The 22,406-nt window shown below is 41.6% G+C and overlaps 1 protein-coding gene across 1 annotated transcript in view; it reads right to left on the minus strand.

Annotated features, from left to right (window-relative positions):
- Positions 1-8,869: 8,869 nt before the first annotated feature.
- Positions 8,870-22,406, minus strand: part of LOC125019866 (zinc fingers and homeoboxes protein 2-like) — a 95,069-nt gene continuing 81,532 nt past the window's right edge. The window contains exons 4-5 of the mRNA XM_047604868.1: positions 19,866-20,055; positions 8,870-14,072 (exon numbers count right to left, since the gene is read on the minus strand). Coding sequence (XP_047460824.1) covers positions 19,869-20,055 — 187 coding nt within the window. The 3' untranslated portion in view covers positions 8,870-14,072; positions 19,866-19,868. The remainder of the gene's footprint in view (positions 14,073-19,865; positions 20,056-22,406) is intronic.

The following is a 22,406-nucleotide window of genomic DNA, read 5'->3' on the forward strand; positions in this document are numbered from 1 at the left end:
AAAGGGAACTCAATGACCTCGCAGGGCTTCCGTAGTTTTGGGCTTTGAATAGTCAACAAACCAGTTTGTGCTGTAAAAGTTTTCACTGCTGCTCATTGAGTTTAAATATGAAAATGAAGCCAGACAGTGAAGAGAAGCCTCCTCCCTCCGGGACGTCCCAGCATCCGACGACAGAACCGGGAAGTGAGAACAGAGAGAGTGTGTGTGTGAGTGTGTGTGTGAGTGTGTGTGTGTGTGTGTGTGTGTGTGTGTGTGTGTGTGTCTGTGTGTGTGTGTGTGTGTGTGTGTGTGAGTGTGTGTGTCTGTGAAGAAGAGGACGAACGTGAAAATGAGAAACGTGTGAATATGTGTGTGAAAGGAAGTGTGAGTGATGCTGATGCTGAGTGTGTGTGTGTGAAAAGAGGGAAAAACGTGTAAATACGAAGAAGAAGACGATGATGATGTGAATGTGTTTGTTCGTCCTCTTCCAGCTGTTGTTTCGTCTTTTTCTCTCAGCGGAGGACGAACAAAAATAAATAAACTGAGCTCTTAAAAATCATAAATTCATCTTTACAGAAGAAGAAGAAGAAGAAGAAGAAGAAGAAGAAGAAGGAGAAAACATGATTTCTTTTCTCCCACTCTGTCGACTGGAAACCAAAAAAACAGCCAGATGGTGCGAAACGTTAGAGACAATGAAAAATAAATGTTAATTGTTATTTTTTAGTGCGTGATAAAAGGAAACAGAGAGAGATCAACGGTACCTTCAGGGACGGAAATAAATCAAAAAAACAAACAAATCAAGTTAATAAGTCGTCGTTTTATGAGGAATTTAAATATATGTGTTAGATAATGAGTGGATTTGTTTCAAAAAGATTCAAAAAGACGTGGACTTTATATTTTCTACACAAACTAATGATGCATCGGTCCTTTAACGCATCATCTATATCATATTTAATATATAATATATGTTTATGCAACAAGTCAGAGACACAAAGATTAGATTCATCTTAGTTCATCTTTTTATAAAGTAAAACACAAACTGATTTATTTTCTGCCAAAGTTAAAATAATACGGTGGAAAAATAAATCAAACCAAACTAAAAGGAGCTGATTTATGTTGTTTCATTCCCACAAACGAGTCAAATATGAGACAGGACGTTTGTTCAAAAGTCCAAAACTAAGACAATCACCATGAATTAACCATAAAACAATCAAACCTTCTTCTGGCTGTGAAGCATCAGCGTTAACCGCCGCTCCACTGAGCCGCTGCATGTCAGCGTCGCACAAACGTACAAACCAGGAGATTTTAGGTTTTAAACAACCAGACAAACATTTAACCACTGATCAGACCTGAATAAAACATAAAATATACGTTAGTTTGTTGCTGCAGCGTCACTGACGAGAAGAATCTTTGGGTTTGACACAGAAACAGACGATTAAAATGAAAAATTAGGATTAATTGAGATTTAAATGCGACTCTTTAAAAAGTCAAGTCAACACCAACTAGTCTCTGATGACGTCTGGATGAAGTCACTTCAAAAATGTAATGCATTACTTCTTACTGTAATTTAAAAGTAATTAGTTACATTCTAATATTACTGTCTTTGAATTACATTACTTTAAAGTGACTTTCACCAGAATAACTGTACATATGTAAATAAGCTAGGCTAACGCTAACAACAGTGCTTATAATGGAGCAGGTAAGGCTGTTTTCATACTGAATGAATATTACTAGAAGTTACTACTGTTTACTGGAACCAAACACCTACAGAAAGCTGCACCACACTACACGTTTCATTAAATTACTGCTACTTCCTGACGTTTTCTCTGATCAGCTGTAAATAACGAGAGTCTGACTCTTCTTCCAACCAATCAGCTGTTCTCTGCCACTAACAGGAAGTTAATATTTGATTGGTTTTCTCCTCTACTGAATTTATAAAACAAACAAACAAACAAACAACTTAATTAATTTAATCATTTCCAGGTTTAAAATCCATTGTACTGACATTTGCACCGAGTAAAATATTACAAATATTTGTTTGTAATGCTTTAAATTATTAATATGAAAATAAAATAAAAATAATCTTAAAAAAATAGAAAAAGAAGTAACAATTACAAAAGAAAGCGCTAGCGTTAGCCTTAGCATGTCTTTTTAGCTGCAGCAGTGACTCCTCATCTTCTTCTAGGAGGCGGCCATGTTGTTACTGTCACATGATCACGACTCTGTGATTAAAGCGAGCAACGCTTTCTCCAACAGTTCTTCAACGTTTCATTTCCTCCTGCATCCAGGAGAAACTCCGCACTGACGGTTCATCCTCCAGAGGAAACGTGACGACAACGAACACGTTTGACAAAGACGCAAAAGTCAAAACTCTGCAGCGAATCAGGACAAACTAAGAACAGCTCCGGTGGTCGTGGAGGGAAGAGGATGATCCTCATTAAAGCTACAACTTTACTCTGCAGCTCCATGAAATCCTGACGTGTGTTTGCCTCCGTTTTCTTATTCACAAAGAACAGGTTCAAAAGTTCAGAGCTGAGTTTGTGTTTGTGTGTTTACTGCTCGAAGAGCCACCGATTTCTCCGTCAATCGCTGCATTTAGCCGAAAGGCCGAGAGGCTGCAGAGGAGGAGCACTTCTCCGGGTGGAGGAGGAGGCTGCAGGTGGAGGAGGAGGCTGCAGGTGGAGGAGGAGGCTGCAGGTGGAAACGTTCCTGTGATAAAACCGGACAAACAGTCGCTCGTAGACGAGTCGCAGGTCGAGTTGAATCTCCTCAAACACCAGAGGAGTTTGAAACTCAGCTCTTCGTCCTCCGTCCTTCTTCAGTCTGAGACATTTATAGAATTATTTCTTTCCTTTTTTAATCAGTCGCCTGGTGAATGTGTCGCTGAGCAGAGTCAACGAGGACACACGTGTTCAGAGTCGCCTTTGAAAACCTTCACACTGGATGTGCAGGAATCTGACGTGAGCTGACGTCCAGACGACGGAGGAAACTTCCTCATTTCTTCACGGCTTCGCTTAAAAGCTGCTGTTTACACGACCAACAGATAAAGATCCTCAGAACATATCGACCTGGAAGCAGGTTTAAAACATGAATCTGGAAAAATAAAAACACATTTCCTGCAGAAACATGAAATATATATATATATATATATATAATATGATTAACAATAACTTATCTCCATAATCTTGTAAATATTGTGTAAATAGTTCTTTTGTCCTTTAGAGGAAGAAAAAACAACAACTCTTCTAAACTCTCAGAAATATATTTTAAATTCTCTTGGACATTTTCAAACAGCACATATGTTGGATTCAGTGGTTTCAGTGGAAAAAGCTCCTGGAGCCAGAAAGTTTTTTTTTTTCTGAGTGTCTTTACATCTCCATCTAACATCTGGATCCAGATGTGAGCGTGAACCAGACTCAGACTGAGATCAGCCAGATGTTTGCAGGTGTCACGTCTCGTTCTGCTTCCTCGTGTTAAATAAACGTCACGTCAGACGTGGGAAGAAAGAGATTCACACTGTGGAATAACAATCGTCCTTGACTCACCTCATGTTGGACGGAGTCGCGATGAATGTGTTTCTGAAACGGTTTTAAAGAAGAAGAAGTTCCTCAGGTCAGAACGTTCCACGTTTCCTCCTGTTACTGACATGAACAGACTGAACTGAAGCTCTGGGCTCAGACTGAGATCACGTTTGGAGGCGATGAAGCTAAAAAAGCTAAAAGCTGCAGGACTGAGACGTCGTGACCCCGGAGGAACCTTCTGGTCTCATGAGCAGGAACATTTACTCGGACTCGGCAGGAGATAGAACCTGTAGCAGCTGCTCCTCAGTGTGAAGAAGTTTCCACTTTAACCTCCCGACTTTATTAGTTTTATTTTCTCAGTTTAACCTTCCTGCATTTTTAATCAGTATCACAATGAAAACTAAGCGTCATCTTTGAACAGGAAGCAATTTAGTGGAAAAAACACTATGTCCTCATACGTGGACATGCAAACAATGAATTCCCAATGTCCTCATTTGAGTACTTGCTAATTACTGAAGTTATAAGTTTTGAACCTTGTCCACTTTTGTCCTGTGATCAGCTGCAGAATGAATCCATGGAAACGATGCCGTCATGTTTTTACACCGACTAGAATCTGGTTAAAAGGATAAAAGTTTAAATGAAGCAGAATAAGAATCTGCCACAAACATAAAACTTAACGTCCAATATGAGGACGCAGGGTCTGATAAAGAAAACTGCTCCTCTAATGGGAGGCTCCCGGTGTAAAGACGGAGGCTGAAGACGGAGGCAGTGCTCTCAGCGTTGGGTGTAACAGGAGTCGTGCGTCTGCAGATTCTCATCGGCCGAGAATCTGAAGAATCTGAACAGTCTCTGGATTCACTTTTAATTTCTTTCCGGATGAAACTCTGAATGTTGAACTGGAAGCTTCATGACTGACGTCGTCTGTACGAAACTGAAACTGAAAGTGAGTGAGCGCCGCGTCCCATGATGCATTTCCACCGGGGGCAGGTCTGATTCCAGCTGTGGACAGATGGTCTGAGCTGAACGTGATGTCACGGAGGCTGAAACTAAACAGAACAAAGAAGGAAGAAGCTGAGGCGTGAGCAGCTGCAGCCTCCTGACCTCTGACCTCCGGGAGGAAGTGTTTCTGGTGTTTCTGGATCGATGAGGCTTCTGTTTGTTATTCTGCAGCAGATCTGTCGGCAGGTTTGGAGGAGGAGGAGGAGATCAACGCCTCTGACTGGTCCCATCCACGCGAACACGCTGCGTCCGTCCAACGAATCTGTTCAGAACAAACGTCTGTTTGAGGGATGTGGATGTGGAGCCGAGCGGCCATGTTGTTTCTTTCCTCATGTTTGACCTTTAGATCGGAGCTGGATGATCTGAGTCTGCAGCGTCTCATGAATCCTTTCTGGGGAGAGGACGAGGTGAAAACGTACGGAGGCAGCGAGCGGCTGATGCAAACGTTTCATCCGATTATTCTCCGAACCGGAAGAGACGCAATTACACAACGGCGGATTGATTGCGTAAGCCTTTCTGAGAATGTCTGACCGTCTCCTCGTCGACGTCCTGAGAAAATGTGACGTACGGGGGAAGATGGCGGCCGCGTCTCCTCGGCCAATTAACGTCCAGACGCGTTATGTAACGGTGTTTGCGGAGGATGCGCCTCCTGCTCGCTGGTTCGACCAGCGACGCTTTAACTCCCCGGAGATTAACTGAGAAATCTAGGTGGAGATTTCTCACGGGGACTCGTTCGCAGCGTGTTTCTCTTCCTCTTTAGGTTTTATTAATGCGGCGCAGGTTCATCTGAGCACGTGTCCTGTTTCCTAACAACATCCTGATTCACATTCACACGGCTACGCTGCTTCTCACCTGGGAGCTGCAGAGTACAACCACCAGGAGAGGAGGCCTCAGACGCCGCCGCCGCCGCCGTCCTGCAAAGTCTGAATGGAAACAGACACATTTAATACTTCTTAAGGTGTAAAATCTGCAAAATCCTCTCCACAGTTCTCACAGATCAAATGAAAACGAGAGAAAGCAAAGAAAAAAGAGACATATTTTAGATGTGTGTCGGAACGTCCCAGCTGAATATACTGTATCTTTACACAAGGCGAAACAAATGTTATCAAGGTTTGGATTTGAAGCAGTTTTCACCTCTGTCAAGCTGGAAAAAAAAAAAAAAAAAAAAAAGAAAAAAGAGAGAAACTCTGTTTCAGGAGTGGGACTTGTATTTACCTGATTTCCCGCGGGGCTCGAACGCAGCATCAGACCCAGAAATGTTCCTCAGGTTTGATTTATCTGCAGAGACACGCGACGCATCATTAGAAGAGCAACACAGCGAAGCAGCTTTCAGGCCCAAATGTGACTCCTCACGTTTATTCTCATTCCTTTCTTATTTATTTATTTATTTTATGTTTTTACAGCCTTGTTCCTTCTCATTGTGATTCCAAAGGCAGAGCTTATCTTAAATTAACACCGGCACGTGGCCTCCTCTGAGAGCGCCGCCCTGATACGACAGCGCGTCGTGGGACCGGCTCGGCGACGAGGACCACATCCGCAATGAGGAGGAAGAAGGAGGCGTCTTCCTCGTCCTTTTCCAGCTGCGTCGACGAGCTCAAGGCTGCACGGCTGTTTCCTCCCTCCATCATCTCACTCTTTTCAGACTCTTTTCAGACTCTTTCCAGACTCGGAGCGTCCACTTCGCTTCATGGGATCAGTCAGGAGGTCAAAACGCTTCTAGGAGTTTTTTAAAAGATGCTTTTAGATGTTGAGGAAACCACAGCGGCAGCATGTTTACTTCACTGCAAACCAGAGGTGAAGGATTTCACCTCTTTGTGTGTTTTTTTTTGTGTTGGGATCAAGTTGCTGGAAGACGTTCCTGAGGTTTGCATGGACTCAAAGGGAGAAAAATCACCATTTTTCTTTCTTCATTGCACATTTCTCTGCATTAATCTGTGAGAACAGCATCACTGAAGGCAAAACCCCGTCAGACATGGAACTGAAACAACCAAAAAAACAAAAAGCCCCAAACAGATATAACGTGACACAAAAGAGACCCTTAACGATTTAAAATGGCCAAAAAGAAACACAAAACATTTTCTAAAGAGACACAAGACGACAGCAAAAGACAAAACAGCCCGAGAAGCACGATGAATGATTAAAAAGAGACGCAAAGACACACAAAATGGCCTCAGACACGTATAAAAAATACATTAGAGATCTCAGGAGAAATATAAGGACACAATAATTGTAAAGAGACACAAAATGACCACAAAACGACCAGAAAGATGCACAAGATGAGCCAAAGGAAACATGAAGACACACAAAGAATCACCACGATGAAAAAAATAGATAAACAATAGAGACACAAAACGGTCAGAGATACGAGAAATATAGACGACAAAACATCATCAAAGACACACAATGACTGTTCAGTGAATGTTTAATGTTCCACTGGAAGGAGAAGAAGTTTCCTCTGAACGTTTTATCGTTTTTAAATCAGCTGGGAGGAGCAAGATGGAGTCAGACGAAGATGGCGGCTGCCAGAGACGCTACGCTGAGCTTCAAAACTCTGCAAACACAAATGATTTTAGACACTAGAGACGAAGCCTGGATCCACGGTGACAACGCAGCTACTCTGTGGCCTGTTAGGGCTCATTTTATTATAAACTTAACTCAAAACATCTCCAACAAACACGAACGAGCTACGTTAGGGAACCAAAGCTACTTCCTGTTAGCTAACAGCTGCCAAAGCAGATTAACTTGAGAAATGTTTAAAAGACAACGTCCTGTAAAATGCTACAGACTTTAAAACAAGTGTAAAAATTAAAGACAGTTTCTACTTTGATGCGAACAGATCTTCAGATTATCTGATACTGAAATATCGATTCCAATGACACCAAATTAAAATAACGATACTTTTGATACTTCAGTCATTTCAGGTAAATGTCAACATGTCATTAACAGGAACACAGCGGAAAGTAACGTTTTTTTAGTAGTTCTTAAAAATTAAACAATAATTTAAGTCTTTTTATTTTACTTTGTTTTTTGTTTTTTTTGAAAAACATTTTCACATATGTTGTATGATTGTGATTTTAGGTTTGGACAAAAGCTTTTAAAGCAAACGGAGCAAAGCTTAAATAAAATGAAGGAAGGACTCTAACTCTAAAGAACTGCTAACCGCTAACATGCTAGCAAACCAGGAACATAGCTAGCAAGCATGCTAACTGCCATGTAGTAAAACTGGCAGCTTAAAAGACTTTTTTTTTTAAATCCTAAAAGTTTTCCCATGAAATTGTAGGAAACATCTGCACTAAAATCTAATGGATTGCTAACGAGCTACGTTAGCCTGTAAGGGAAACAAACCGTTTCCTGTAAAATGTATTAACTTGAGACATGTTTGTCCTCACAGGATGCTAGCTGCCTTTAGCCTCAGCGCCACCTCTTTCATCACTTTTCGGGTCATGGTTGTAAAGTCGTGCTGCGTTTGAAGTCGCTCTGAACTCCAGGAGAAACGTGTTATCGTTTTAAAACGGGTTAACGTTAACACGGTGTTGGTTTTTCTGTCTTTGTGTGAGTGTTTGGGTAGAGGAGGAACTGAAGGAGGTGCTTCTGTCTCTGCATCTGATACAGAGACCAGAACCAGACCAGACCCAGACCAGAACCAGACAACTGTAACTCAACCATTCTCTAATTTGAAGCTGCTTGTTATAATATTGACCTCATGGACTCTCCTCTCTCCTCTAATAATCAGATTAAATCCTGGATAGTGGTGGTAACCATGGTAACCTTTACTAATTAACCACCTCCTAATGAATGAATGAATGAATGAATATCAGGTTGAGGAACAGAAACATGGAGGAAGAAAAACGAATGACATCGAGGAGGAGATAGAAGAGAAGATGGAGGAGGAGGAGGTGGAGATGGAGGAGGTAGAGAAGGAGATGGAGGAGAAGATGGAGGAGTTAAATGAGGAGATGGAGAAGGAGGTAGAGGAGGAGGTGGAGGAGGTAGAGAAGGAGATGGAGGAGAAGATGGAGGAGGTAGAGAAGGAGGTGGAGGAGGTAGAGGAGGAGAAGATGGAGGATGAGATGGAGAAGGACATAGAGGAGATGGAGGAGGAGGAGGTAGAGGAGGTGGATGTAGAGAAGGAGGTGGAGGAGGTAGAGAAGGAGGTAGAGGAGGTAGAGGAGGAGGAGATGGAGAAGGACATAGAGGAGAGGAGAGGAGAGTAGAGGAGGGTAGAGAGGGTGAGGAGGAGAGAAGAGGTAGGGAGGTGGAGGAGGTAGAGGAGGGGGTTTTGCTTTAGATTAGAAGCTGTGGAGAGGTGCGGTGAGCGATGAGGTGGAGGCTGAATGGCGTCGGTGTAAATCAGGTGCGGTGAGGACGCGTTGACCCTTTGAAAAAGGCTGTTTATTGAAATACAGCAGACATCAACAGGTTGTTTTTGACCCGGCGACACAAACCGGACTCAGACACGGAGTCAAACCAAAGATCCACGGCTTTTAAACTAAAACCTGCTTCAGGCCACGAGCTCGTCGCTAACAAACAGAAACAGAAACAAGCTGGTGCTCCTCATCGGTTCTAAGGTGCTGGTATTCAGAGTCGGGCTGAACTGGATCTGAAGTGGATCTGAAGTGGATCTGAAGTGGACCTGGTCTGACCCGGTGCTGAGGCCCGTCTGCGAGCCCGGGGCTGGTTGTTTGATAGTAGCAGTAGTAGAAGAAGCAGAACCTCAGTTATGAAGCAGGACTGGCCTCAACCCCCATTTAAAAGACATTTAAAGCACCTGGTTTTCCCAAAAATAAAGACGCCGGACGCCGTCCTCATAAAAGACGTGTAGAAAATCTAAACCTGACTTTTAGACCGTTTTGCAGAAGCTTTGCAGCATTTACCTCCTTTCATTTGACTTCTTTCTGCAGCGTGAAAGAAACCCTGTCAGTACCTACAGCATGTCGATGTTTGCATTGAAGAACGTTCACATGGATTTAAGTTAAAGTCCAGCACGAGGAGTCCAAACACTGGGACTGATTTAAATGTCTGGGACGCTCCATAAATAAGAAGAATAACAATAAAAGAAAACTCCTGTCACGTCTTGATTGTCTCGAGTCTTAGAACAAGTAGAGAAGATGCAGCTGTTGATCTACACGTGTCTGAGGACGGATGAAGAACCTGGCGGCTCTTTGAGGACGGATCTGATTTGAAGTTTGCATCTGGTGTGTATGAACGTTTGGACAGAAGCTTTTAAAATGTGTCATTAGAGATTTTTGAGGAAGCCAGGTGCACACAGATAAATTTCCCAACGAGCAAACAGAGCAAAGTCTAAAATAAAATGGAGGAAGGACTCGAGCACGCCGAGTCGAACAGAGTCCATAAATCTGAAGTCCTCCTTACAACAGGAAGAGACCTTTAGTCCGAACTGCTAACCGCTAACATGCTAGCAAACCAGGAACACGGCTAGCAAGCGTGCTAACTGCTGTGTAGTAAAACTGGCAGCTTAAAAGACTTTATTTTATGTTTAATCCTAAAAGTTTTCTTATAAAATTGTAGGAAACATTTGCACTAAAAATCGAATGGATTGCTAACGAGCTACGTTAGCCCGCGTTAGCTGAAACCGTTTCCTGTAACAGGATGCTAGCTCTCTTTAGCCTCAGCTAAACTTAGCTAGTCTTTGACTACTGTTAAATGAGCTAGGAGCTAAGATGGCGGCGGCTACGCTGAGCTTCAAAACTCACAGAAAATGATTTTAGCTCCTCGAGAAACTTTTCTCACACGTCTCCAAAACAAACACTTCACGGTTTTTGTGAAGGACGTGAAAGTCGGGAGGTTAATCTGCACCAACAAAAATGACCAAGATGAATTAGTTAAAGGTTGTTAATAAGCTAAGTTTCCCCAGCGTGCTCGGTTCTCTTCCTCTTCCTATTCCAACATTCAGACATTTAAAAAACCCCCAAAAATACATTCAACAATTCATTCGTCAGAAAAATATTCAATTAAAACTTTACACTTGCAAAAATAAAATTCTCTTGGAAGCTTTCTAAGGCCGTGCGTGCACCAGGAGGCTCTGCCGGAGAGAGCGGTACTGAAGCTACGAGTTAAAAACAAAAACACACACACACACACACACACACAAAAAGAAAAACATGAAGCAAAGAGAGAAATAAAAGGTTAAAACTGCTGGATGGAGCTGAGTAACCCCCCCCATCGCCCCCCGCTGTCTGCTTGTTGAGGCCAGCCCTGGTATGCATTTGTAAATACAGTATTTCAGATATATGTAGTCTTATCATCTTTAAATCTGACCAGGACACTACGGCGGCAGAAGCGATACATAAAGAAGCTCATATCTTGTTTTTAACTATTATTCTTTTTGTCGGAATGGAACTAGATTCAAACTAAGCCTACGGAGCCAACATGTAGTTATGCGTTGAATAAAAGGCTATTTATCTTTTTCTTTTTTTTTTTTCGTTGTTCATCACAGGTGTGTTTGATGGTGTGCAGGACGACAAAAGAAAGAGATCAAGAGAAAGAAGGAAGGAAGGAAGGAAGGAAGGAGGGAAGGAAGGAGGGAAGGAAGTGAGAGAAACTGAAAGGTTAGATTCAGGCAGCATGATTCTGGATTGTGTTTTTCTTTGCTGTCGAGTTGTGTGTGTTTTGCGTTGAATCCTTCTGCCATGACGCGTCCTCAGCTGCTTTATTTGCTTTATTTCTGTTTATTTTGTTGTTTTTTTTTTTGTTCCTCGTCGGTTTTTTGCGACGGATCCGCGGCGTCGGACGAGAAGTGCAGATTGGCTTAAGTTTCTTTCTTTTTTTTTTCTCTTTTAACTTTTTCTTCAAAAAAGGATCCAGACAGAGTGGCTACGATAATAATAATATAATAATATAATAATAATATAATAATAGCACTTGACTTCACTTCAGCACAGTAAAAAAAGAAATAAAAGGTCCAAAGGTGCTTTTTTGTGTGTTTCGCTTTTTTTTTTTTTTGTTTAATCTGATTTGATGTGAAGCGAAGTCTCCCCCCTCCTCCTCACCCTCCTCCCCCCTTCCTCCCCCTCCTCCCTCCTCCTCCTCCTCCTCTCAGCAGGGAAGTGGCGGGCGGAAGTCCAGTGCCGGTGAGAAGGAGAAGAAGAAGAAGAAGAAGAAGACGACTGAAGTTTCGCCAAACGGTCCGTCATCTTTTCCTCTCTGTTTTTCTGTTTTTCTGTTTTTTTTGGTTTGTTTTGTAGTGGTTCCACTCTGGGTCAGTACAAAAAAAACACAGGGACACTGCTGGCACCGTGATTTTAAAAAGTCTGTCGACGAAAAAAAAGAGAAATAAAGAGGGAAGGAGAGAAGAAAGAAAAAAGTAGTAGGAGGAGGAGGAGGAGGAGGAGGAGGAGGAAAAGGGGACGTGTTTGCTCCCATTTTACAAAATGTAACAAAAAAAAAAATCTTCTCGCAAAATTGTACAAATCTGTAGCAATACAGGAAAAAACAAACTAATAAACAAACAAACCGACATAGATCCTATTTACACCAAGGAGAAGGAGAAGAAGGAGGAGAAGAAGGAGGAGAAGGAGGAGAAGAACCCTTTTTTCTTTTCTGTTTTTCTGTTGTCTGAAGTGTAGTGAGACGCAGCAGATCCAGCTTTGGCACTCGGCGTTTGTTGTTTGTGTGTTTGTGTGTTTGCGTCAGATCCGCCCGGAGACTCGGCCTCGGCTGCTGCAGGCTCCTCGTCCTCGTCCTCAGGTCTCCACGGCAACGCAGGTCACGCACAGCATCACCTCATCCTCATCCTCATCATCCTCGTCCTCATCCTCGTCCTCATCGGTCCTTCCTGTCCGGTCCATGACTCTCTCACCCCCCCCTCCCCCTTCCTCCCCCCCCGGCTCCATGCAGACTTAAAGGGGGGCGTTCAGGGTCTGACGGTGAACATTCGTAAAGTTTAGCTTCGTAAATAAAGAATAAATAAAGAGTCTAACTTCCTCTTAAAGGGCTCAGTTAAAGGGAAGATTCATAACACTTTGCACAAATATTCATCTTAAAGGGACGGAGGTGAATTATGTTTTATTCTCTACAACGAATCCAAACCGACAGCGATGAATATTTATCTGGTTTCATTTATCCATGTAACTGAGCTCCGGGCTACAAACGTTTACAGAGACGTGAACGGGAATATTTGGGCTTTTTTAATTTAGATTTAAATCAATAACAGCAGCCGTGTTTCCAAAGGTGTGAAAAAGTTCTGAGATTCTCTGAATTCTCTTAAATTCTCGTCACGTTGAGGAAGATGAACTGGTCACATGACGTCCTGGTGACGGGGAAAATGTTTCCACTGCACGTTAGACACAAACTCCTCATGAGAGCAGAGATGTTTCAGCTTCAGATATGTGAGAGGTTTTTATTGAGATGTTTCCAGGAGGAATGAAAACTCAGACAATGATCCTGACCTGATGTTAAATGTCTCCATAAACTCTCTGACTCTCCAGGAAACGTTTCTCTTCCTTTAAACGTTGCAGCGTCAGTGTTTGTTGTTGTTGTTGTTGTTTGTCTGCAGCCTTTGACCTGAGTGACTCTGTTTAGTGGTTTTATTGGAGCTGATTGGTTCTTCTTCTTCTTCTTCTTCTTCAGTTTTGACCAAGCGCCACTAAAACAGAAGAAGAAGAAGAAGAAGAAGAAGAAGAAGTCGTCTCCAGGGACGTTTTTCCTGTTTTTACTGCAGAGCTGAAATAAATAAGTGTAAAAGCTTAAAACCGTTCTGGTCACGTTGACTGAGACGTGGACGCGGACGTGGACGTGTCTCTATCTGCTGTTGAATTAAATGATTTTAATAAATAAAGCAGCTAAAAATCTGAAAGACGTCTTCGTACGCTTTAACTTTCTAAGTTAAATCCAAACAGTTTTTTGGAAACACGGCTGACGTCGCCTCACGTCGCTCCACCACCAGGACCTGGATCCGAGTCACGGTTCAGTTTTAATCAACGTCTCCGCGACTTTTACCTGCGTCCTTTAATAAATAACTTCACAGGACAAAAGACGACTCGGACTTTAATTTAGACGGAAGAAGAAGGAGCAGGAGGAGGAGAGCGGTGCATGCTGGGTAACGGAGGCGGACTCAGACGAAGTGTGAAACGTTAAGGCTGAGCAGAGATCAGTTTACAGCTGATCATCAGCTGACGAGTCCAGGACTTTAAGGGAAAGTTTGACTTTAAAGGGAAGATCTGAAGATCTGCTGCTCTTCACAAATATGAAACACTGAAACGAGGAGGAGGAGGAGGAGGAGGAGGAGGAGGAGGAGGAGGAAGAGGAGGCTTTGATTGTGTTCACACGTCCAGACCCTGAACTTTCCTGGTAATTTAGACCCACGGAGGGAGGAGGGAGGAGGGAGGGAGGGGGGAGGCCGTGAAGGGGGGAGGAGGTTTTGTGCGTGAGCCGGGATGCGACAATCACCAGATAAAAATCAATAAAAAGAAAAAATAATAATCTGATAGTCAAAAAGTCTTCTCTTCGGTTTCTTTTCCTCCTCTGTGATTCCAGCAGCAGCGGGGGAGGAGGTGGAGGAGGAGGTGGGACGGAGTGTGGGGGGGTGTGGTGGAGGAAAAACCTTATTTGCACCTGAAATGGACAGAAAAGAGAGAGTTAGAAGGTGGAAACAGGAGAACTCACAGATCAGTGGCAGCAAATAAATAAACGAGGGAAACAAGTGAAGCGACAAAGGAGGAGGATTAAAACTCGGAGCCGGTGATCCCGCCCCCCCCCCCGGTCCTCCCCCCTGGTCCCCCCCCTGGTCCCCCCCCTGGTCCTCCTCCCCCCCCCTGGTCCTCCTCCCCCCCGGTCCTCCCCCCCGGTCCCCCCCCCCTCGGTCCCGACGGGAACTGGGACACGTTGTGAAATGACGGGACTGGAACCCAGCGGCCGACTCTGCGTCCTAATCCACGTAAGAGCGAGACTGTGTTGGACTTGTGTGATTAAACGAGGTCGCTGTGATTACACAAACACACAAACACACAAACACACATTTACACATGTCACATTTATTCCTCTCACACACGTTTAAACAGACGACGCCTGGTTCACTTTTCACTAAAGCTCCGTATAAAGTCTCCTCACTACCTTGGTCCAGTCTGTTATTTAACCATCAGACATTTCAAATGTCAAAATTCCAGACTTGTCAGTAAAAACAAACATTTAATTTACGGTATTTTGAGTAAATGGTTGTTTATCATGTAAATAATTGTTAGTTTTTATAAAATATGTCCTATTAGATTAAAGCTAAAGGTAAAAAATAAGTTAAGTTGGAAATGTATAAAATCTAATTCCATACTTTTTCCAAACTTGCGTAGGAACCGTGTGTTTTTTCCTGTGATAATGAGACGGGGGGGGAGTGTGGGGGGGGGGTGAGTGGGGGGGGGGGCTGTGACAGTGAAGCCTTTGTCTAGGAGCTATGAGGCTTGATAAGTTATTATGGGATGTTGTGCTGATTAAATGAAGCCCAGAGCTGCAGTGATTAGTGACACAGGACAAACAGACTCATGCTTCTATTTTTACCCTCAATCATCTCAACTCACGGCCTCAATCCACACGTTTTTCACCACGTATGGAAAAATACACCAAAAAAAACACGTGTGCACCAATCAGCCACAACATTACGACCACCGACAGGAGAACTAAATAACGTTTAAACCGTCTGGTGACAGTTCAGTGTTTTACCGGGAAACTGTTGGACCTGACTTTCATTAATATGGATGTTACTTAGACATGTAGCCCCCACCTAGACCAGACCAGACCAGACCAGACCAGACCAGACCAGACCAGACCAGACCCCCCCACCCATAGCAATGACACTTTATGAATCAAGAACATCTCAAGGTGTTGACCTGTTCTCCAGATTCACTAGATCTTAAACTGATCCAGTATCTGTGGGATGATCCTCAGAGGCCCCTCCCCTCACAGACCCCCCCACTGAGAACAGTCCTTTCCTTACAGGAAACTGATTTATTGCTGTTGCTCATAAAGTTCCAGTTCCAAGGTGACAGAGTAAAATACAGGAATAAAGAGATATAAGAAAAAACAGACAGATATAAAGTATAAAAAGTAAATGTAAGATGCCTAAAAAACAATTGCTTTGCACAAGTGATCACAGTTTAATGGAGGTCAATGGTTAAAGGAACGTGACGTCCTGATGGTGCATTTGGGTAAAATGAGTCTGTTCACACTGGCCAGTGGGTTGTGCTGTGTTGTGTTGTGTTGTGTTGTGTTGTGTCGTGTCCAGGATGTTCTTCAGTTTTGCCAGAGAGGAGATGAACCTACACAATATTCGTACGGTGGTCATAATGTTATGGCAGGTCGGTCGGTGGGTGAACCACAGGTTTTATTCATTATTCGTTACTTTAAGCCTCTTTGTGATTTTCCCTGAACAGAACGACACCACGATTAATACTGGACATATATTTCATTACTGCTGTTTTACATTTTATTCATGTTGTTTTTCTTACGTATTGTTTTTTTGTCAAGTTCTTCGTCCTAATTATCCCTCGAGGATAAATAAAGTTTTTTCTGATTCTTATCTTCATGATGTTTTTCTAACAGCTTCTTCCTACACATGACTTATAGCTCTGTTTAATATTCCTGTTGTTAACGTCTCTGATATTTATCACATTTTATTGACTGAAATTAATTAACTCAGTTTTTATTTCGTTTGTATTTTGTCGCTGTTTCCTTTTAGATTAATGACGAAAAAGTTCAATAAAGACAAATAAACGTGAACGTAATAAATGTGTTAATTTAAAGATGCAGGAACACGATCACGAGCAGAAAGAAAAGAAAACTGAGGTTTAGGAAACTGAACGTGGTATTTTCCCCTGAGGAGCAGGTGGAGACCAAAGCAGAGATAAAAAATAAAGAGTGTGAATATTAAACGTGTCCGAGTGGAAACGGTGGCGAGTCCATTGCTGCTCTGGGAAAGTTTTCACAGACACATCAGCTTTAACAGCTTCACGTGATGACAGGTCTGACAGATTAACATCGAGACGTTCAAACCTCTGAATAAATAAGTAAACAGAAAGAGCTGAAATCAAATGATCAAATCTGTGCAGACGTTTTCATGATGTGCGATTAATTGCATGAATTCAGTAGTTCACACACGATTAATCGTTTAAGAGATATTTTAAAGGTTTTTATTACTCCTACTAAGATGGAAGTAGACAAATATGCTTTATCCAAATATAATCTAACAATATAATTTATTATATTTAATAATTTATAATTATAATTATTAATTTATTATTAACACCAACAGATCAACACAGAGACAAATACTGTCCAGAACAAACTCAAAGGTTGTGGAGGATCTTCTTCATCCAGAAAACCAGTTATTTTATTTAAGTTTTATTCACTTTCAGATTTGTCATTGTTCTCTGGGTGGATTAGTTTGTTCTTCTACGTCTGAAAACTGCTGTAAAAAAAACAAACAAACAAACAAAATAAAATTAAGTTTGAAAGAAATTAAACCTCCTCACGTTTCATAGATTTAACCTCAACATTCACAGCGAGTTCGTTATTAATGCAAAATAATAATCAGAGCAACAACGAATAAAAACCTTCTGTAAAAGTGCATGAAATCAGCTGTGAGCTTCTGAAATGACAATAAAGGATGAAAATCCTCCTCCTCTTCTTCCTTATTTCTTATTTTTCTCTAAACATATCATCATGAAGTTTGAGTTTGAAGATAACATGTTGTTTTGTTAAATTAATGTTTCTTTATTTTGCTATCTTCTTATTTTAACATGTACAAAATAAAGTCTAAATTACTAAAAGGAAACAAAAAACATGAACATTAAACTGTGACTGGAGAATGAAATGAAGTCAAAGCGATAACTCTAATAATCAGACCAAGAAATTACTTCTAACATCAGGGATTAAAAACAAAGCAGAATATTTGTCTGATTACGCTGATGCACACGTCAGAGCTAACGGCTAACGGCTAATGGATAACGGCTAATGGATAACGGCTAACGGATAACGGCTAACGGATAACGGCTAATAGATAACGGCTAATGGATAACGGCTAACGGATAACGGCTAACGGCTAATGGCTAACGGCTACCAAGATGGAGGAATCGGATGAAAGTGCGTTGTTAACACTGATGGAAGGAAAGTTTAATTTAAAAAAAAAACTTTCTGTAGCCTTGATAAAAGCGCGTTTTTGTGAAAACTGTGCAAAGAAGAGTTTCCTTCCCACTGAAGCGCTTCAACCCTACGCGACCGTCTAAAGGTAAAGCTGTTAGCGTTAGCATCGTTAGCCCAAACTCCAACAAATGACTGGTTGATCAAACTGTTAATGTACAAAATAATTAGTGCTAGATTTACCAGGAGAAGAAATTTATTTTTATTTGTGTGTATATATATATATATAATTTTTTACCACGTAAAGTCAACACGGTTCTTTACTTTTACTTTAGTTGTGTTCAGTTTTAAACCAGGGATATTTTAATTCATGTCTGCGTCTATTATTTGTTTCAGTCTTCCACTAAAATCCATTTAAATAATAATAATAATTAAAAAAAAAATAATCTTTTTGGGGCAAATATTGTTAAGTGATTAAAATGCAATTAATCAAGATTAATTAATTACAAAGCCTCCAACTAATTAGATTAATTATTTTAATCGTGTCCCACCCACTAGTAGTAATTTATCATCCCGTCCACAAACTGGAAAATGTTTCAACGTTTATCTTTAATTAAAAGTTTATATCAATTTATAGAAAGTCAGCGACACTGGAATCACAATTATTACTTTATTAACCAGGTGAAACACACTCATATGTGCTGTCCTTCATGGTTCCTTCCTTCCTTCTTTCCTTTATAGATAATTTTGTGTATTTGTGTATTTTTATCCTCGTTTATTGGAGCAGCTGTGAGAAACTCTGGGGATAAATAAAGTATTTGATTCTGATTCTGAGTAAAGTTTCACTTTCTGTTATTAGAGCTATAAAAAAGAAACACATGAAGCATTTATAAAATATGCTTCACATCATTTTTCACTTGTTGGGACCTGCAACAAAAACCTTTTTTTTTTTTTTTTCCCTCCACTGAGGCATAAATAAAAGTTGATCTTATTTTTATTTATAACTGAAGTGAAAGTGTTGAACTGACAGGAGGCAGCGTTTTATTTGCTGAACCTTCACTCGCTGCCGCGAATCAAAACGCTGCATATTGATTATTGATTTTAAACTGTCAGACGCCGAATCAGAAAACAATCCTTCAGAAACTCCCCCCCCGCCCGGTTGTGTCTGTTTGTGTCTGTTTGTGTCTGGAGGAAATCGTCCTGAAGCGACTCTATTCTGATGAGATAAAGCAGAAACATTGAGACGTTCAGTCTCCTGTCAGAACAGACGGAGGGAACGAGCTGCTCACTCTGTCATCACTCTTTACCCCAGGCGGGGGCTTTTATCTATCACCACCAGCACCGACGGGGGGTCTGCCGCTATTTTAGGCCTCGACGAGAGCAGTTTACTCCCCAAAATATTCCTGAAATCAGTTGTAGCCAAAACTCTCACAGCTACACAGAGAGTGTGTGGGGACTAAACCAGAAACTTGAATCAACTCAGGAAATAAATTAGAACATTCACCTGCGCATAAAAAACAAGCATTACGGTATTTAAATTACCGTAACTCACGGACGGAGGGAATTCAAAGTGTGGATGAACGATGGGAAACTGGAAACAAAAGAGAGAGAGAGAGTTGTTTGGAGGAATTTGTTGGTTAAGTTAGTTAAACTCTCGAGATGTCAAGAAGTTGATCCAGATAAAAGCAGCCACACTTTGAATTGTGTCAACAGCAAAAACACAGTGCGTTACGGTAATTCAACACACGGTGCGTTACGGTAATTCAACACACGGTGCGTTACGGTAATTCAGACACGGTGCGTTACGGTAATTTAACACACGGTGCGTTACGGTAATTTAACACACGGTGCGTTACGGTAATTCAGAACACGGTGCGTTACGGTAATTTAACACACGGGTGCTTCAACCTGTTGTCACCTCGTAACATGTGTGTTTTTATTTCTCCTCATTCACTAATTTATCTGTTTGCTATTAGTATAATTATTGTTATCAATACATTTCTTTTCTAATTGTTTGTCTAATTGTAATTGTTTTTTGTGTTTTATTAAGATTGTTAATCTTAATTTTACTTTCTTTTCGATTGTCCTTCTTGCTCCTTAATGTACGTTTTCTGTTGGATGTCATAAGAAAATAAAATAAAAACATGCAACGTGAACATGAAGAGAAGAGTTGATGTTACAGCTTAAAGTCCTGGATCCCGGAGAAGCCGAGGACAAAGCCGAGGACAAAGCCGAGGACAAAGACGAGGACAAAGACGAGGACAAAGCCGAGGACCCTCTCACCGTTTATCCAGTCAACCTCCCAGACGCGTCCTCCGCCATCTTCCTGTCCCGGTCCAGGAGGAGGTCCCGTCCTCTCCTCGAGTGTCCGTCCTCCAGCCAGCTCCCGAACACGTCCCGCGCTCCTCCCATGACTCCCCCGTTCTGTCCCCCGTTCTGTCCCCCGTTCTTCAGCTCGTTCTGCTGCCTCAGTCTGGTGGTGGAACCAGGGCGACACCAGGTTAACAGGAAACGAAACTCATTTATGTTTCTTTATTTTTTATTTTTTATGTGTCTCATTAAACGTGTTTGTTCGTCGTAGTAGGTGAGAAACACTCTGAACACGACTAGAGTGGACATTTAAAATAAATAAATAACAGTTAAAAGAATGATTGTTGTTCAAATTCAATCTTGAGCCACTGAGGTGATTGGCCCCAATTACATTTAACACTAGTGGGTCATGAGTGGGAGATTTTTTAATTATAATAAGGAAAAACTAGTAATCAACATGATTTTATTGTGAAGGAGAAACTTGTCTTTGTGTAACGTGGACTCTGGGTCCGTGATGCTGTGATAAATGCGGTGCTTTAAATCAGACTTAAGAAACGAAAACCTGCCGCTGATTCTCTGTGTCGACGTATGAAATCAACACGAACCGGGAGGATTTCATTTGGCTTCATTGTGCTGCTGTCGGTGTTTTTCAGAGACTGAACCCGGAGCTGACTCGTGGGAAGAATAAAACGCTCGCCCAAATTATTCTGGAGATATTGGTTTCCAATTTAATGGCGGTGTTATTTGGCCAAACAAGTCCCCGGTTCCCGGAGAAGACGGCAGACTAAATAAAGTCCTGTCGATTTGTAGGTTAATGTCCTGAAAACCATGTTAATGTGGCAACGAGAAAACAACGGCACAAAGCAAATATTTATTTTGGACGCTCAGGTCACCGCAGAGGAGGAAGAAGCTACCGGGGAGAGAACTAATCATCCTCTGGATGGCGCCGTCTGTGGCTGTTTACTGTAAATAACATCGACAATTTTTATGACAAACCACGTTAATTTTCATCTTCTCATAAAGTAACAAACGAGGCCGCGTAGATCAGCGCTTTTTGGGGATTCATTCGGCGTCTTTGTCGAACTGTTGTGGTGAACTTCATATTTTAAGTTCATTAAAATCACCACATTCATGACCAAGACAGAACCTGTGCCACAAAACCACACGAACACGTGTGTGAAAAAGAGGATCTGCACACGTGGACCAATGCAAGTGTCTTCAATAACGTGTGTTTGTTTTTTGTTTTTTTACAAATGCTTATTTCAAACAAATACTGATTTGTACAAACATCCAATCAGAAAGCTGCCTTTCCTCATGTGACCTCAGTGAACATTTGTGCGTCTGCCTGGATTGAGTGACAGGCATCGCTATTTTTTGTCAAACATATATATATATTTAATCTTAACTGAGTTCTGGAGGCAGCAAATAACTTGTGGGACGCAGAGTTTGACCCGGAGATTATTGTGTTATGTTCCATTAGTGTTGAGACGTCTGCAGTCAGTTTCTCTCATGTTAGCATTTGTCTTAGTTAGCATTCGTTAGCTCTGTCATTCAGACTATTGTCTGCTGGTAGATGGTGTTTTCATACAGAGCTTTTCTACCTATTGGAGCTCAAAGCTCTTTACAGTCACTGAGCTTCAGTGTCTGTGGCTCATTCCAGGGATTGAACCTATAACCTCTCCACCTTATTGTCTACCACAAGAACCAAATCATCATCACAGTCATGTTCAGACCCTTCAAGTCAGAATAAATCACCTCTATTAGCTGCTTTTAATGCAAACATCAGCTAATGCTGCAGATACATCCACAGTTATTAAACAATACTTATTTTAATTCTTACATATCCTAAAATATAAGTGGAACTCAAACAAATGGATTTTATTTGAGTACAAATCCATCATCCAACACTGGATGCTCTGCCCTAATACGTATACATATATATTTCCTCTGTTGTGTAGTTTTGTTTGTCTGTGCTTGGTTCTTGGGTTCTTGTGAAGCACCTGAAATCTACCGGTGCAGAACTACACACTCTGCTTTTGAACTACATCTCCCACCTGAGCAGGAGCGGTGCACAGGTGTTACTGATGCCTTGATGAACATACAAGCTCATTGCATTGATCCAAGTGCAGATCCTCGTTCTCACGCCTTTAAAGACCGAGGACTTGGAGCATTAAACTGTTGATGTTCACGCCTGTTTCCAGCCTGGATGAAGTTACTGTAACGGGTCAGTTTACTAATAATTATAAAGTTATGAACTGATGGACGTGTTGTGGGGATGGTTTTAGTCCAGAGGACACTATGACCACGGTGGATCTGTGTCCAACACCTGGTTGGGTCCAAATCCAATCAAACGTCCTCAAAGGCAACAATAACGACAACATGAAGAGGAAGATGACAACAAAGAAGGAAACAAAGATGAGAACTAGTTTTTGTATAATGACAAAAAAGATTCTGATTCAGATTTTTCCAAGGATTATTTTGGTTTTGTTGCTTTCTTGTTCTTCATCTCATCTC

Source organism: Mugil cephalus, chromosome 14 (assembly GCF_022458985.1).
Source record: "Mugil cephalus isolate CIBA_MC_2020 chromosome 14, CIBA_Mcephalus_1.1, whole genome shotgun sequence".
Taxonomy (NCBI): domain Eukaryota; kingdom Metazoa; phylum Chordata; class Actinopteri; order Mugiliformes; family Mugilidae; genus Mugil; species Mugil cephalus.